We start from the raw sequence: 15,591 nt of genomic DNA, 5'->3' as shown, positions 1-15,591 counted from the left end.
GGGCCCTGATCATGCCTGCTCTTTAAGCTTAAAATATTTCTGCATTGTCCTAAGTAAAAAGTGTGCACCATCCATGCACACAGTAATTACTGGTCTACTTACACCATTTCCCCAATTCAGTTCTCTCTCTGCACAAACACCTATCAGACCATTATTTTGATGTCTGGCTCAAGTTCTAGTGTATATGCGTGTGTGCAACAGTAATTTACTCCATTCTCCCACTTCATTAGCTTATAGAATTTTAATTCAGGTACGTAAATCAAGACCGTGTATGTTTTAAGTGATAAAGGTGACTAATGTGCTACATTTCTCCCACATGTCTCCCAAACTAACAGACTTGACCTGTTCCAAAATCCCACAGAGGACACGTTGCTGGGTCATTCCTCGAGATTAGGGGTTCTTAATCTGAGGTCCACTGAATGGGTCCTTGGGAGCCTATGCAAATTTGTGTGTGTGTATATTTTTGGTGGTAGTGGGCCCTCAGCCTAAGTCAGGGTCTCAAGGAGAGTCAGGACACCAGAGAGTACAACGTACTTCTCCTATTATACGCATCCCTAACAGAAACTAGCATTTTCCAAGCACAAGCTGAGCCACGCACGTGTCAAGGCACTTTTACATAAAACATCTCTAACCCTAAAGACCGTGCACACGTTAAATATTATGAGCCCTGTATTTACAGAAAGAAAACCAAGGCTCACAGAGGCTGAGAGATGTTTACAAAGCTTTACTGAAATTCAAGCCCAAGTCAGTGAGACCCCAAATTCTGCACTCTCTCCACCCAACTGCACTATTATTAAGACCAAGGAAACAGAAACCACTCTGCGATACGGGATGCCACTGGTCACTCATTCCAGTGCCCCGAACTGAGGTTCCAGTCTCTTAAGGACTCAGGACTGCTGGGATAGCCAGGCTGGGACGGACGCCCTCCTGCTAATGCAAGGGGTGGGACCAAGGATCCCGGACCTCCTGTGCAGGGCAGGCAGAGAAGGACCCCTGCGGGGAGGGGGCGCTGAGGCTGCGGCGGCCTTGAGGAAGAGCAGCTGCCATGGCAACACAAAGGCAGCCGCCGGGCTCCCAGGCTCGGCACCAGTGCGGTTATAAATGTTTAGGGGAGGCGTGGAGACGGCATGTCTCGCCTGAGCAAAACAATCAGAACGGAAAATTGATCATCTTGCGTGGTTTCCCCAAACCTCTTTCAATATTCCTAGGCTGTGAAGACACACAGAGCTAGCCTTGAATCCGGGCTCTACTGTGGATGAGCTCTGTGACCACAGACAGATAACCGAAATCCTTATGAGTGCTTCCTTTCCAGTAAATGGGGTTCATCATACAGGACTCCTACTTCTGAACAAAGGGACAGGTAAGAGTTTGAAAACCCCTCTCCCGTACCAGACCCCACCCTGCTTTCAGGTAAGCGCTGCCACAGCAGGATCTGTGTGCTGACATCGACTGACTGGCCTCGCTTTCTACCTAATGGGCAATTTTCCTTTAAGATTCGCAGGTGCACTCTGGACCAACACTGAGCTGACCGTTGCCTTTGCATATCAGGGCATTCTAAGGGGAGACTGACCGAAAAAAAAAAAAAAGTGTATTATTTTAAAAATAAAATATCCCTATAATCTTAGAATCACATTAGAAATGAAAAGCCAGGCCCTCGTACTTCCTTCTGCAGTCAGCTGGTTTGTTTTATCTCAGGCCAGATGGAGAACGAGAAGGTTCTCATCCATCAAATTTCCACCTTCTCAGGTTTCACAGTGAGAACACTTGTCAAAGTGCTCAGTGGTTCCCTTTAAATACACAAAGGAAACTTCTCCAAAATCTTAATGAGGAATAGGAACCCAGTGATGTAAGAATTTCCAGAATTAGTATGAGACAGTGGTGTTCAGGCCAGGTTCCGTGGAGCCTGGCTGCTCCTGGGGGTTGCGGCAGAGGCGGGACGTGGTGGGGAGGGAGTGCCAGGCCTCCCCCACACTTCTCCCCGAGCGGCTCTGCTTTCAGGTTTCCTCTCCGGGAGAGTCATATTTGAACAAAGAATTCCTAAGCTTAAACAAACAAACAAACAAACAAACAGAAAGTACTGGAATGAGACCGTGCTCGCCACAGAGCCCCAACAAGCATGTGTGCTACTGTGTGGTACTGCCCGTGAGGACTGCACAAGTTCCAAGCGAGGAGCTCAATGTGGCTTTCGGCAGAAAGCTGGCAGACAAGGGACAAAGAAGTCGAGGCTCACGTTGGGCAGGGCTCAAGGCCCAGCTGGGTCCCTTAGCCGACAGACATCACACCTCTCTAAAACCCCACCTGAACGATGTGACGGAACATTCCAGCCCTTTCTACCAGGCCACTCGCTGTGCCCCCTTGTGCCAGGCTCATTCATGCCCCCCAGGCCTCCGCACTGGCCCTCCTCGACCAGGAATGCAGTTCTACTCCCATCCCCGCAGCAAACAGCTACTTACCCTTCAAGCCTCAGCTCCAATCCACCTCCTCTGTGAAGCCTTCCCTCCCACCCCCTCCTGCTCTTACCAAGTTCCAGGCCCTGTGCTCTCCAAGTGTTTGGCCCATCCCCCTACCTGCACTTATCATCCTATATTTTAATTAGCTCTTTGTCTGTGTTTCTATTGTATTTCTTTGCTAGATTCCTTCAGAGACTGTGTCTGATCTGATTCAGTCCTGTACTCCCAGTGCCCAGGCCAGAGCCCGGCACAGAAATTATAAAGTAAGAACCAGAGATAAGGGAAAGCCCTTCTGTTTGTGCTCCAGAGAGACGACAGCAATTCCACGTGAAAACTGATGGAAACAGCCTTTTAAAGCAGCTTCCACAGCAGCCGCATGCACAAGCCACTGAGATACTACAGAATCCGTCACTCGAAGTGGGTTCTGCCTCCCCTCCTAGAAGGATCAATCAGCTGGAAAGGAACAGACAAGCACTTTCTTCAAAGGAGAGGTGAGTGTTGATCAAGGAAGAAATTTACAGCTTTGTTGACTTGGCTGGTAACTGGGCAGACCACATTTATTAGTCAACAGTGTCCATTAGATTCCAGCGGACAGTGGTTTGTCATTCAAAGTCCTGAGCCAGCACCTGCCACGCAATTAAAAGCAGAAGAGGAGGAAAGGAGAGGAGTCCAATCCACTGAGCATCCACTTCTACGCGCCAGGAACCAGAGGAGGCGCTTTCTCGTGGACTGAATGTTATTATTCATTCATTTCATCCTCAAGTAGGTATAATCAGCCTTGTTGTAGGGGAGAAAACCTTAGTTTAGAAAGGTTAAGCCACTGACCTAGAGGCTTAGCAGTGCGTGCCTGCTAACGCCGACATTCGAACCCACGGCTCCAGAGACACCAGCTCACACTGCCAAGTTTCTCTTTCCCAGGGCAGCAGGCAGCATCATCACCATCACCAAAACAGCAACTACTCATTGATCAGTCAAGACGTGTCAGGTATTATGTTCATAATCGCTATCCCCATCTCGGATAATCCCTACGCCTAAGCTCTGTCTTTGTAGCAAGAAACAGGCACCGCAGTTTGGAGAGGCAAAGTTACTGGCTGACAGTCCAACAGCTAGCCAGTGACAGAGCCAGGACTCAAAACCAGTTTGACCCTGGTCTCTGCACTCAGCCTCTCTTAAGAGTGACTGAAAATTGCAAAGACAGAACTTCCACCAACACAGATCATTTCAACTGCATGTTGTCCTAAACGGACTCCAACTGAGACTCGTTATACCTGAGTAAAACAAAAACAAGGCAAGGGGAGCTGTGACCCTTAGTAAGAATCCCCTGACCTCAAGTCTGGGGTCCTCGGCCTACCTAACCAGCCTACAGACACTGTCTCCAAACGCCATGTTTTGACTATGGATCACTAGGGATGCTCTGAACGCTGTCAGAATCTCGTCTGGAGCTATCCATCAACAAACACATGTGAAACCAGAGGGGTTCAGGATGAACTACCCTGAAATTAAACCTGCCCCTGTCAAAGCACATGGGATTAGCCAGCTGGGTGACGGGTACAACTTTAATTAGATTTTTGGGCTTTAGCCAGCAAATGCATCCCCACAGAGCTAAGTGCCCAGGTACTGAAGCACACACTTGTCAGAGGAGTGGATGACAGGCCTTGTAACAGATGAGAGCATTATGAGACAGTCTGGGGAATACAGCTAAACCAATGTCTTGTATACGTTCCTTATAAAGGAGAAAAAAAAAAAAAAGACTAGCACTTGCTCCTCTCCCCCACCCACCCCGAGCAGCATACAGAACGCTTGAACCAGAAAGAGCAAATCTAAAATAAAGGTTTACCTCTATCACTTTCCACCAAACACACACACACACACACACAGAGCACACATGCACGTGCACACATAGGTACATACTAAAAGGAGAGCCTTAAGTCTCTGGAGCCAAACAATGTATCAAAGTGCAGGTGTGGGGGCAAGGATGTGACAGTCCGAGTAGCATCCTGCTATAAACCACACAAACCAGGACACGTTCAACATCACAGTTAAGACACCGACTTGGTAATACCAGATTCGTTGCTGGTCTGTGGCAAAGGCCTCCTGAAAGTCCTTGTGGGGAGGTGGGTCCCTCTGGTGGCAAGGAAGTATAATACAATAAAGGGGATCTATCCGTTGAGACCCTCATGTTTGGACCTTTCTGGCTGTAGAAAGACCTCCCAAGTAAAAACCAAAGCTTGTATTCACCAGAGCCTACCGACAGTGCCTGCCCCGCTGCAAGTACTCCACAAATGTCCCTCGGATAAACGGATGAACCACTGCAAAGGATACCACGGGCTGAGTCAGCTGGTCGCGGCAATTGCAGGCAATGCGAACGAACAGGACAAACAGAGCATCGCGGCCAAACCTCACAGTGCCTGGCACCATCTGACACAGTGGACCCACACGCCCCAGCCGCAAGACGCCCGTCCACACAGACGCCGTCTCCCCCCGGAAAGCTTAGTACAAGCACAGTGACCAGGCAGGAAGGCTCCCTGGCATGAGCGAAGGATGGTTTGATCACACTCAAAACAGAACCGGTTGGCTGACCGTCAGAAAGAATCCAGGGAATGCTAAAACAACAGCAACAACCAGTATGCTTGAAGGCCCCCCACAAAGGCTCGGAGTCGGGGCTCATCTATAAACAGGGCTGAGACATTTCTGAGTTGTTAGTTCTTGTCCAAGAAACAAGAATAATGGGAAACAGCCAGACACCGTCCCAGGGACTGGAAACCGTACTCCATAAGCTCACGGACTTGGGTGGCGCAGATGGGGCCGCCACACTGCTCTCATTGCAGGTGGTACCGTCAAAGGCTCTGTCCTGCTCCCAGAACCCTCCAGCGGCCCACCAGAGGCAATACTGCCCTTGGGTCTGAGTGCCAGCCAGAGCTGTCCTTTTACTTTAACCTGTTCATCTTCAGACCCTGGAGACCGTGTAACTGAATTTCCCTTTTTACTTTTGCTGTCAGGAGCCACAGCTGGATTTGAGCCCCCATCTTTGGTACTGGGTTGGGCACCAGAGCGTGCATTTCTCTTTATTCACTCTGCTACCATTTCACTAGCCACCCTCTTTGTTCCTTGACCTGAATGCCTTTACCTTTATTTTTAATCTCATTTTTATGACTTCCCATAAACCTCTGAAAATGTTTTTGAAACATCAAAAGGAATAAATTACAATCTTTAAAGTTCTAAATAATACTTCAGAAGACTTCAAATTGGACATTCTTGTTTTGTTTCTCCAAAAACACCATGTGCTCTCATACCTCTGTGCCTTTGCCCTCCATACAAAACCCTCTGCTCCCTTGCCTACTGATTAACTTTTATTTAACTCAAGCTTCAGAACCAACCAGTTTACAAGTTCCTTTTCCCAAGAGCCTTCTCTGATCCTGCAAGCCACTTCCGTAGCTCTGTGTTTCGTGGTACTCTGTTCACACCGCTGTTGTGGAACTGTCCCCACGCCCAGCAGAGGGCCTGCATGGTGTTCCATGTTGCTGAATGCGTGCACGGATTCCTTTCCTTTGCCAGGGCAGAAATAGAGGCACTAGGGGCTCCTGGGTAGCTCAGTTGGTCAAGCGCCCAACTCCTGATTTTGGCTCAGGTCATCATCTCAGGGTCCTGAGATCAAGCCCCGTCTTGGGCTCCGTGTTGAGCATGGAGCCTGCTTAAGATTCTTTCTCTCCCTCTCCCTCTGCCCCTCCACCCCCAAAAAAGAAAGAAAAAAGAGAGGCCACTAAAAAGTCTGCGTGTTTGTTTGTTTCAATCCACAAGCAACAGCAGCAGCAGCTGGTGAGTGAATCTAGTTCATTAGAGGACCTGTTACAGATCAGGCAGACAAGACGAGCAGGGCCAGCAGGTCCCGCTCCATCTCTGCATTCACCCCGGCACCAGAAGGCACAACGCCGCCCGTGATGCTCCCCAGACGCTGAACAAGCCAGCGCCCCAATGTCCGGTGTGAAGCATTCACATGAGACAGACACAGCCAAATTCTCAGACCGTAACATGGAGATACCACGGTGCTGCAGGGCAGACACCAAAGGCAAGACACCATGGCCAAACCATCTCACCAGAAACACAGACATAACCTGATGGAGGAAAGTAGTCATGAGGGGATGCTGGAAAGCACTGGGTCACGGTCATGTCCACCTGAGATAAGCATTTAGAGTAGGTAGTGGTGGCTCTGGTCTGGGTAACTGCTCATCCCTCCCAAACACGTGCTTCTAGAGGAGGCTGTCAATGATGGGACTCGTGCGCGTGCACCCCTGAGCACACGCACACACTCCTGACAAAGAAGAATGGGTACGTGACCCACGCTGACAGGGAGGCAGCGGGGGCAATGGAGTGTTGAGAGTCCTCCTTCCTCCTACGTAATAAGCTGGGAATATGCGACCCCAGCAGGACGGCAACGATGGTCCAACCACCAGCACCTGGAGTAAGGAGACGCGAGAGAAAGAAGCCGGCTCCCAGAGCGCGAGCTTCGGTCCGGGCCGTGTCCCAGTCTCTCTGTCCCTCCAGCACTGTAGCCACACCAGGCAAGAAAGTCCTCCTTTTGCCTAAGTTAGTTCAAGGTGGGTTTCTGTCACTGGCAAAATAAACAAAAACAAAAACCCTCCTGCCCACGGTATACTGGACCCCAAACCCTTCCTCACGGTCACGTTCCCCTTCTCTCTTCACCAAACAGCGCTTGCCTCCTTACAAGGATGTGTACGCATTACACAGGAATACGACCAGCTGTCAACAGCAGTCCAGCACTAGTCCAGAAGCGCCAAGGTTTACGTGAATAAGTGAATCATGGAGCCACCAAACAATGTCTGACACCAGAGGGACAGGAAAATAAATTACGGCATCTCCACTCGATGTAATACTATGCAGCCGTTTCAGATGTAAGAGTAAGTTATAATGTAAAAAAATTACTTATTTTATAGAGATATATATGTACTTGTTGTGTGTCCCCAATCCAAATTCTATTGAATGAACCTTTTTCTAATGACAGTGGGGGGAGGGGAGGCGGACGAGGGAACAAGCTATTTTAAACTAAGATGCAGTTATCCAGCAGTAAGGGAGTGAGACCTGACTATGAAAACTGTTCCTCTATCCAAAGACCATCTGGCCGGTCTTGTCTTTACCTCCTCCATACAGCACACTACTCAAACCTTATTCCTCTCACTCAACTCAAGTGTCACCTCCTCCTGGAAGGTTTCCTGACTACTCCATCCCACAAGGATCTTTTGCACTGACTCTACAGATTTTAAGCTGCTTTGCATTTTGTCATGTAGAACATCTCCATCGCCCTTAGAAACGATAAAACTTTCAGAGGTCACGTCTTATACTTACATCAACATCTAAACCAGGTTCACTTGGTGGTCAATAACATACAGGAAATAGATACTTTAATAACACACAGTGAACTGCTACACTCCAAGATCGCTGGTGGCCACGTAAATTGGGCCAGCCCTTTGGGCAAATGTTTTGGCAACATGATTAACAAGTGTAAAGTATTTGTGCCATCTGACCTAGTAAACTCACTCAAATCCTAGGAACTTCAAGGGAAAATGCCTTTATGCCCAAAGATGTTATTGTGGCATCATTTAAACAACCAAGGTGTCCGAGAGAGCAGGCAGCTGAGTGAAGCATGTGAATTGTATTCAGTGAAGAGCATGCACCATTCAGCACGATCGTTCTGGAGGCCACACAACATAGAAAGATGTCCACGATGAAGTAAGGGCTCAAAGAACACAGAACAGGAGTCAGCCCCAGACTAGATTAGGGGCCCGGTTGCACCAGGTCTGAAGGGTGACACTGAAAACCAGGAAGAGTTGTTGTGTTAGGGGCATGGTGATGTTTTATTTTTCTAAATTTCCATTACCGTTCCCTTGACGTTCATTAATATATTTGTTAAAATATACAAACATTTGTACTTCAATTCTCATGTCCATGTTAGAGTTAGGATTTCAAGCAGTGGAGCCTGACATCCCTGCCCACAGCAGCCACTGGAGACCTCAACTGTAGTACCGGAAGCTCCCGTTGAGACCTCTACTCTGATGACTGTCCATGTGAGGTCCTCTGCCTGTCCAGGGTGCCCACGATGGTTATTCATAACGTGTCAACGATCACTCAGACTCAGACCCTATCCCACCTGCCAGCACCAAGGCTATGCATCTGGACATGACTCTCAGGATGCTGAATACTTAAATTTAAATATAATAGAAAATTTTTTTTAAAGATTTATTTATTTATTTGAGAGAGAGAGAGAGAACAAGCGGGGGAGGGGGCAGAGGGAAAGGGACAAGCAGACCCTCCGCTGAGCACGAAGTCCAAGCAGGGCTCAATCCCAAGACCCCTGAGATCATGACCTGAGCCAAAATCAAGAATTAGATGCTTGGGGGCGCCTGGGTAGCGCAGTCGTTAAGCGTCTGCCTTCGGCTCAGGGCGTGGTCCCGGCGTTATGGGATCGAGCCCTGCATCAGGCTCCTCTGCTATGAGCCTGCTTCTTCCTCTCCCACTCCCCCTGCTTGTGTTCCCTCTCTCGCTGGCTGTCTCTGTCAACTAAATAAATAAAATCTTTAAAAAAAAAAAAAAGAATTAGATGCTTGGAGCACCTGGGTGGCTTAGTCAGTTAAGGAACCGGCTCTTGATTTCGGCTCTCTCCCTCTCCCCCTTCCCCCATTCACTCTAAGTAAATAAGCAAACAAACAAACAAATAAATAAAATCTTGTAAAAATAAAAAATAAAAAAACATAAAGAGTTGGTTACTTAACTGACTGAGCCACCCAAGTGCCCCTATAATAGGAATTTTTAAAGATAAACTATTTTTTGCCTACCAAATCCAGAGAGAATTTTTTAAATGCTAACATCCAATGCTGAATAAATAGTCTTTAAAAAAGGACCACTCTCATAAAGAGAAACCTGGTATAATCATTCTGGGAAACAATTTGAGTATACCTATATAACAGCGTTAAAAACACTCGTACTCTTTGAGCGGATAATCATGCCTCTAGCAGGAAATAATCGATGGAAAAATATTTAGATACAAGGACATTTGCTATCGCATTTGTTATAAGGCAAAAAAAAAAAAGTGTAACGACCTACATGTTCTACCGTAAGGGACTAAGGAAACTGTGGCACATCCAGGTGATGAAATACTATGCTTGCACCAAGAAACTAAAACACGTTTCTGAAGAACACTCGTAACATGGCAACGTGCCAAAAAGAGAACATTGAATTACAAGACGCAACACCACATTTCCAGCTTGATACCAATGTGTGTGTGCATGCGCGCGCACCTGTGCATATGAAAGACAGGGAAAGAGAAAATTTCAAGATCATGAGAGGATGAGTGAAATATGCTCTCCTTTACATTTTTCAGACTGTTCTAAGTCTTCTGCAGAGAAGACGTCCCTAAAGCCAGAAACAGCCGTCAAGAGCCCCAGCCCGACCACGCCACAGCGGCTCACGCGGATGGTGTGGTCGCCTCTGCCCCTCTCACGACGGGCTTCCTCCAAATCCTTCTCCAGCCTCTCCCTCTCCTGCTGCAGCGTGCTCAGCTCCTGGGTGACCTTCTTAATGTTCCTACGCAGTCTGTGGTTCTCTGCATTCTTGGTGAGGTTTTCGGAGTTCAGCTGGGCCAAAAGGGCTGCCTTCTCTAGCAGAGCGGCCTCATAATCTTCGGACCCCTACGAGAGGAGGGAGACGGGGATGAGCTGACTTCTGCAGCACACTAAACAGACCAAAAATCTGTGCTCCTTCTTCACCTTGCAGTGGGGGGAAGGGAGTTAAGGAACGAAAAGAAGAAGATTAACATAAACAGCCTCCAGGACTCAAAGCACAAATAATCCGAAGATTCTGAAATAGCGCAGAGTGAGGATCATGTGACCATGTGGATGTTACGATGCTGATGTTAAGGGGGAAAAGGTTACAACTGTGTAAAAGAAGCTTTTTTTTTTTTTAAAGACTACAAGGGAAAAGCACAGAATGTCAGAAACTGTCTTTAGTTGGGTGGGTACATGGATGATTTTCTCCTTTCACTTTTTTCAAATGTTCTAAGGTTACTGAGCATGTTACTTTTGTAATGGTTTAAAAAAGAAAAACAACTTCAACAAGTTATTTATAAAAGGTAGAACATGAAGGGTGCCATCCCACCGGCAGAGTCAGACCCAAGCACGGGCAATGCTCACAGAGGTTAGAGCAGCTCAGACCCAAAGTCATCTGGAGAAGCAGAAATGGTTGGCATGGCAGCCCCATGGCCACTGCAAGCGGCTATAAATTCGGCGGAGTCCAAAGGTTAATCATGTCCAGAACATCCTTACTTCATTAACACACAGTTTAGTAGAAAAGAAAACACATATGTGATTATCAAGTATTTGAAGAAATACTGTAACTCCCCAATAATCAAAAAGAGCAAATTAAAACAAGCTTTGATTTAACAAGATGGTTTTAATGAGAGTATCTAGTGCTGGCAAACTTACTATAAAGCAACACAATTAATAGTAACTTTTCAAGAACTGACCAACAAGCATCCAGAAGCCAAGAAGTACACTGGCAGGAAGGTGAATTAATGTAACTCTCTGTGGACAGATTATATATATCAAGTATGTGCGTACAGGATAGACGTGTTCACACTCGTCCCAATGATTCCGCTCCCCGGATTCAATCTCAGGGGAAGAATCCCAAATATAAGGGGGGAAAAGCCATATGGACAGTCATCCCTCACAGATTTACTGTTAACAGGAAAAACGTGTAACATGGGGATATTCCAAACAACACATGATACGAAAAAATAAAGATTAAATTGTGAATGCTCTAAAAAATAAAATCTATGCATAGGAGAAAGCCGAGAAAGAAAAACATCAGGATGTTAACAGCGTGGCTGGGTGATCTCCTGATTCCCCTTTTTTTTTCCTTCCTTCTAGCCCCCCCAAAAGAAAATTTGAAGCATATATATTACTTATAATCAGGGGGAAATAAGCTTTTTTTTTAATCTGTTCTTTGGATTAGACAAAGGCTCATGATTAAAAATTCTAAAACAAGGGACACGTGAGCTGTCAAGGCCACAACTCAGATGGGGTGAAGGGACTAGCTCCAGCTTCTTGGCCGTTCCAGGCTTTCCAACTCTACCACCAATGCTAGTTGAGTCCTAGTTGTCAGGAGAGGTAGGCTACAGCCACAGTTAATCTGGGAGAGGTGAGGCCCAACCATCCCACGTTTCCCCACTGCTATTTAAGACCTAGCAACAGGGACTGGGGGCGAACCCCATTCACATTTCAAAGTGGATTTTATAGAAGCTTCTGTTTTACTTTCCTTTAAAATCAAAATATTTATTTATTTATTTATTTATTTGAGAGAGAGAGAGAGAGAGAGAGAGAGCGCACATGAGCAGAGGAAGGGGCAGAGGGAGAGATAGAAGCAGGCTTCTCACTAAGCAGGGAGCCAGAGGACATGGGATCATGACCTGAGCTGAAGGCAGACACTTAACCGACTGAGCCACCCGGGCGCCCCTAAAATCAAAATTTTTAAACAGAATGGGAAACCAAGGTCACGAGGCCTAAAAAAAAGTATCCGGGGCAATGCTTATTTAAATAAACTCAAAAAACAAAAGACAAACAATGACAGGAAAAATGCTCATCTTGAGCCATTTTCATGTTACCTTTTATTAAGCACGGATTACACAGGAGGAGTTAACCAGGTGCTTTTGCACACATTGTATCTCCACTTCTCACAGCAACCCTATGAAGGACACATTACCGTCCCCATCTAAGCAACTGAGGCTCAAACTGTTCAGTGACGAGCCTGTCATCAGACCGTTAAGTGATTAAGTCTGGGACTCTCTCCACAGCACCACACTGCCGCGCCCATTCCAGGGAACATTCCAATTAACACCAATAAACTAGCAAGAATTAAAACAAGACTGAATTCAAGGAGGGGAAGCCTGCACACAGGAACACTAATGAGGAGCTTGTTAAACACAGGCCGGCCATGGTGACGATTATAATAATAGTTATCATAAAGTGATGAACGTTCTGTGGGTTATCGTGCAAATAACGATGACAGAGCCTCTTTTAAAAAGTTCAAATGCATACTCACCCCATAAAGATACTTTCCATGTTCAGTTTTCCTTAAATGGCCCTCTGAGACACTTCGGAAAGTTTTGTACCTTTTCCTGTGTGACACACTGCCTTCTGAATTCCGTGTCATCAGAGGGGGTCTTACAAATGGGCAGCAAACATTTGGCACAATTAGACGTAGCCAGAAACTCAAGGCCAAACATCGTACGAGCCAAATCACTGTGGCCCACAGTGCAGAAACATGAATCTAATAGAGAGAGAGTCACAGAGCCCAGGGTTCAAGGCCCAGCTCTAGCTACGTGACTTGGGAGGAGTTAACTTTTCTGCAGCTCAACTTCCTCGTCTGTGAAATCTCTATTTCACGGGGTTGTCATGAACATGAAAGGTGAAACTGAAAGTCCCGTGTCCGGGGCTGCGGGTCCCATAAATCTAGCTCCTATGGCCCGGCGCATGCACGATCTTCCATTCCCAATCAAGAGACACTGCGGAGAGTTTCCTCAAACTGAAAGCTATTTGCGCAACACCATTAACAGAGAATTTGAAAAACTGACCAAAGTAACTACTATATTTTTATGCCGGAAGATGATACTACCCAACTTAAGGATGAGTTGACAACGTTTACTGAGTTACTATCTGTGCCCAGGTATCCTGTCTCCTGTAATCCTTGTAAGGATTATGTGACCTAAGTGTGATTATCCAGATTTTACGCTGGGTAAGCAGGCTGGGAGAGCTCAAATATCTTGCGCACGGCTACGGCGGTAGTGAAGAGCAGAGTCAAGATTCAAAAACATGTCCCATCCACGTTCTCCCCAGTAAAAATAATACGGTACATACATACCGTGGACTACATGTGGCTGTTTAAAAAGCATAGGGATAAACACACACACACGAGTGCATGTCAACTGCTGAAATCGGAGTAAGAACCTGGATTGCACCAATACCGATGTCCTGGTTGTGATATTGTTACTAAAGTTAGGGAAGATGTCGCCTTTGGGAGAACTAGATAAAATATACAGAAATCTACTGCTTGTGAATCTACAATTATTTCAAAATGAAAATTAAATTAAATTTTATTTTTTTAAGATTTTTATTTATTTATTCGACAGAGAGACAGAGACAGCCAGCGAGAGAGGAAACACAAGTGGGGGAGTGGGAGAGGAAGAAGCAGGCTCCCAGGGGAGCAGGGAGCCCGATGCGGGGCTCGATCCCAGAACGCTGGGATCACGCCCTGAGCCAAAGGCAGCCACTTAACAATTAAGCCACCCAGGCGCCCCCAAAATGAAAATTTTAAAAAAGAAGTGGGTAGATCTATATATATTGTCATGATAAGACTATTAGATGAAAAAAAGATCATAGAACAAAATAGGTATTATGATCCCATCTACTTTTTCAAAGGTTATATGTATGTGTAAACGCACATCGAAAGAGTCAAGGTGTTAACAGTGAACCACTTTAGATATGAGTTTATTGGTGACATCTATCAACCTCTTTCCACTGTTCTAAGTATTTTATAAATTCCTACAATGTGCAATTTTACTTTTATACCCAAGCAGGGAGGGGAGGAGAAATAATGCACAGGTTTGCCCACTTGAGAAGTTCGAGTTACGCCACTTCGTTTTTCCAAAAGACCTAAATAGCACCTGTTCTCACTAACCAAAAGAAATCAGAAGAGGATTTGCACTTCTATGAAAAAAAGGCACCCAGTTATACTCACGGATAGAGAGAGCAATTCGTTGGTTGCCAGAGGAGAGGGGGTGGAGAGACGGGCAAAACAGAAGAATGGGATTAATAAAAGGTTCAAACTTCCAGTTATAAAATAGGTCACAAGGACGTAATGTACAGCACAGAGAATACAGTTAATAACACTGTAACAACTACGCGTGGTGACAGGTGGTAGCTAGATTTATTGTGATCACTTCGTAATACGTATAAACGTTCAATCACTATGTTTTACACCTGCAAACTAATATAATATTGTAGGTCAACTACACTTCAATAAGGAAAAAATGTTTACGTGAAAAGGGCATTCCGCGTTTGTTCTGCAGTGAGCCATTACAGAGGCAGAGGCACCCAGAGCAGAGACGGTGACCCCACCGAGCTCCTTGCCTGGGAACCATACCGAGCCTCTCAACCACCACAGCTCCGAGCAGCGGTGTCCTGCGAGCATCTGTGCTTTATCTTGATTTATTTTGTGTATCTCTTAGCAAGATGATGTGTCCTAAGGTGTCAGAAAAGCCTAAAAAAGAGAGGTTGTTTTTTGGGTCTGAGAATGCTCAAACATTCTCCCATGCAAATTAATGGGGATTGCTTCTTTGCTTTATGCCATTTTGGCTGATGAAGATTTCATACGAAAGCTCTACTTTTGGATAGCAGGGGAAACCTGTATTTCCAATTGGCAAATACATACTTTTTAACGGGTCTGGAGGTAGCACCCGGCACCCCACATTGCAACCTTCACAGAGGCACACCTGTGACTAGAACTCACACCTCTGCACTGTGGCAACCGCTCCAAGAATGGGAGTATCACGGCTGTCATCTCAATGTCAGGCTTAACCCAACCCTGTGAACTTTGGCCATTCTACCCAAGGCGCGATTAGTTCAAATCCCATGACATCCCCAAAAAGTCCCACTATGCGAAAGAAAATACATTTTCAAGGGCCCATGCCACATTCAAACAACGCAGACCTTGTAATGAAACAGCCCAAATAAGCACATTGCATGCATTTACTCGCATACTCACACTCACGCACACGTGCGCACACACACGCACGCGATCAGAACAGTGGCAAGAATACAGATTCTGGAGTCAGACTTGAGTTCAAGTCCCAACAACCTGCCAAACCATAAACATGCTACCTCTGTTGGTAAGGATTAAAGGAGCACTCTCGGAACAGCCAAGCAGGCATGCAGAGCCTAAGGACTTCCAAAAGTTCAAAACCTCTGTATCTTGCAAGACAAGAAACCCAGCCAACACTGCGACAAGGCCTCCAAAATCATTCTGAAAGTCTTTCAACTAGGACTGACGGTTAGGAAATTAATAAATGTTATGTGAT

The 15,591-nt window shown here is 46.2% G+C and overlaps 1 protein-coding gene across 6 annotated transcripts in view; it reads right to left on the bottom strand.

Moving 5' to 3' along the window:
- The window catches only part of CDK5RAP2 (CDK5 regulatory subunit associated protein 2), a 160,905-nt gene that overhangs the window by 92,662 nt on the left and 52,652 nt on the right, over nucleotides 1-15,591 (bottom strand). For 5 of the 6 annotated variants that reach the window (XM_045791074.2, XM_087869416.1, XM_087869417.1 and 2 more), the window contains one exon: nucleotides 9,932-10,150. The exons of the other annotated variant lie outside the window; for it this stretch is intronic. In XM_045791074.2, coding sequence (XP_045647030.2) covers nucleotides 9,932-10,150 — 219 coding nt within the window. The remainder of the gene's footprint in view (nucleotides 1-9,931; nucleotides 10,151-15,591) is intronic. 6 annotated transcript variants of the gene reach the window in all.

This window comes from Ursus americanus, chromosome 18, assembly GCF_024610735.1.
Source record: "Ursus americanus isolate L20-20 chromosome 18, mUrsAme1.1.p, whole genome shotgun sequence".
Classification (NCBI taxonomy): domain Eukaryota; kingdom Metazoa; phylum Chordata; class Mammalia; order Carnivora; family Ursidae; genus Ursus; species Ursus americanus.
Note: the sequence above shows the minus strand (reverse complement) of the source record. Positions and strands in the feature narration are given on the sequence as shown.